Here is a 2,500-nt window from a genome sequence, read left to right on the forward strand (position 1 = left end):
TTCCCTTTAACCCTTCTTCCTCCTTCCCCAGAGACGCGGCGGCCTTCCATCCTCCCCTCCTCCTTCCCTCCCCTCCTTCTTCCCTCCTTCTTCCTTCCTTCTTCCTTCCTTCCCTCCTTCCCTCTCTCTTCCTTCCTTCTTCCCTCCCTCCTTCCCTCCTTCTTCCCTCCTTCCCTCCTTCTTCCCTCCCTCCTTCCCTCCTTCCCTCCTTCTTCCCTCCTTCCCTCCCTCTTCTTTCTTCCCTTTAACCCTTCTTCCTCCTTCCCCAGAGACGCGGCGGCCTTCCATCCTTCCCTCCTCCCTCCCTCCCCTCCCTCTGCCCTCCCTCCTTCCATCTTTCTTCCCTCTCTCTTCCCTCCTTTCCTCCTCCTTCCTTCCTCCTTCTTCCCTCCTTCCCTCCACCTTCCATCTTCCCTCCCTCCTTCCCTTCTTCCCTTCTTCCTTCCTTCCTTCCCTCTTCTTTCTTCCCTTTAACCCTCCTTCCTCCTTCCCCAGAGACGCGGCGGCCTTCCATCCTTTCCTCCTCCCTCCCTCCTCCTTCTTCCCTCCCTCCTTCCCTCTTTCTTCCATCCTTCCCTCCTCCTTCCCTCATTCTTCCCTCCTTCCCTCCTTCTTTCCTCCTTCCACCCTCCCTCCTTCCCTCCTTCTCTCCTTATTTCTTCCTTCCCTTCCTTCCTTCCTTCCTTCCTTCCATCTTCCCTTCTCTTTAACCCTCCTTCCTCCTTCCCCAGAGACGCGGCGGCCTTCCATCCTTCCCTCTTTCCCCCCTCCTTCCCTCTTTCTTCCCTCCCTTCTTCCCTCCTTCCCTCCTTCTTCCCTCCTTCCCTCTCTCTTCCTCCATCCTTCCCTCCTTCTTCCCTCCCTCCTTCCCTCCTTCTTCCCTCCTTCCTTCCCTCTTCTTTCTTCCCTTTAACCCTTCTTCCTCCTTCCCCAGAGGCGCGGCGGCCTTCCATCCTTCCCTCTTTCCCCCCTCCTTACCTCTTTCTTCCCTCCCCCCCTCCTTGTTCCCTCCCTCCTTCCCTCCTTCCTTCCCTCCTCTCTTCCCTCCCTCCTTCCTTCCCTCTCTCTTCTTTCTTCCCTTTAACCCTTCTTCCTCCTTCCTCAGAGACGCGGCGGCCTTCCATCCTTCCTGTCCCGGACATGTTCACGGGGTCGACCTTGAACATCGCCGGCCAAGAGCGAGGGAGCGACGAGGCCTCGGGGGAGAGCGAGGACGAGCTGGACGACGTACCCTGGAGGTCGCCCTCGGAGATGATCGCGTACGTGTTGTGGTTTGGGGGGAAGAGGGGGGAGGGGAAGAGGGGGAGGGGGGGGGAAGAGGGGGAAGAGGGGAGGAAGGGGGAGGGGGGAGGGGGGGAGGGGGTTGCTGGTGTGTCTTATGTTGTGGTTTGGGGAAGAGGGGGAGGGAGGGGGGAAGAGGGGGGGGGGAGTGGAGAGGGGAGGGGGGAGGGGGGGAGGGGGGAGGGGGTTGTGTGTTGCTGGTGTGTCTTATGTTGTGGGTGGGGAAGAGGGGGGGGAAGTGGAGGGGGGGGAGGGGGGGGGTTGCTGGTGTGTCTCGTGTTGTGGTTATGTTGCCAGGGGGAGGGGGAGTGGAGAGGGGAGGGGGGAGGGGGTTGCTGGTGTGTCTTATGTTGTGGGTGGGGAAGATGGGGGGGAAGTGGAGGGGGGGAGGGTGGGGGGTTGCTGGTGTGTCTTGTGTTGTGGTTATGTTGCCAGGGGGAGGGGGAGGGGGAGTGGATGGGGAGGGGGCGTGTTGCCGGTGTGTCTTATGTTGTGGTTATGTTGCCAGGGGGAGGGGAAGGGGGAGTGGAGAGGGGAGGGGGGAGGGGGTTGCTGGTGTGTCTTGTGTTGGGGTTATGTTGCCAGGGGGAGGGGGGAGGGGGTTGTGTGTTGCTGGTGTGTCTTATGTTGTGGTTATGTTGCCAGGGGGAGGGGGAGTGGAGGGGTGGAGGGGGTTGTGTGTTGATGGTGTGTATTATGTTGGGGTTATGTTACCAGGGGGAGGGGGAGGGGAGGGGGTTGCTGGTGTGTCTCATGTTGTGGTTATGTTGCCAGGGGGAGGGGGAGTGGAGGGGGTTGTGTGTTGATGGTGTGTCTTATGTTGTGGTTATGTTGCCAGGGGGAGGGGGAGGGGGAGTGGAGGGGTGGGGGGTGTTGCCGGTGTGTCTTATGTTGTGGTTATGTTGCCAGGGGGAGGGGGAGTGGAGGGGGGGCGTGGGTTGTGTGTTGCTGGTGTGTCTCATGTTGTGGTTATGTTGGAAGTGTGTCTTATGTTGTGGTTATGTTGCCAGTGTGTCTTATGTTATGGCCATGTGTTCTGTCTGTGTTTTACTGTATGTTGTTCCGCATATGCCAGGGGGAGGGGGGGGGGGGGGGCGTGTTGCTGGTGTGTCTCATGTTGTGGTTATGTTGGAAGTGTGTCTCATGTTGTGGTTATGTTGGAAGTGTGTCTTATGTTGTGGTTATGTTGGAAGTGTGTCTTATGTTGTGGTTATGTTGC

At 59.0% G+C, this 2,500-nt stretch overlaps 1 protein-coding gene across 21 annotated transcripts in view; it reads left to right on the top strand.

Moving 5' to 3' along the window:
* SLO2 (slowpoke 2) overlaps nt 1-2,500 on the top strand; it is a 585,082-nt gene that overhangs the window by 516,766 nt on the left and 65,816 nt on the right. For all 21 annotated transcript variants that reach the window (XM_070134672.1, XM_070134684.1, XM_070134679.1 and 18 more), the window contains one exon: nt 1,106-1,259. In XM_070134672.1, coding sequence (XP_069990773.1) covers nt 1,106-1,259 — 154 coding nt within the window. The remainder of the gene's footprint in view (nt 1-1,105; nt 1,260-2,500) is intronic.

The sequence above is a fragment of the Penaeus vannamei genome, chromosome 20 (genome assembly GCF_042767895.1).
Source record: "Penaeus vannamei isolate JL-2024 chromosome 20, ASM4276789v1, whole genome shotgun sequence".
In the NCBI taxonomy this organism is placed as follows: Eukaryota; Metazoa; Arthropoda; class Malacostraca; order Decapoda; family Penaeidae; genus Penaeus; species Penaeus vannamei.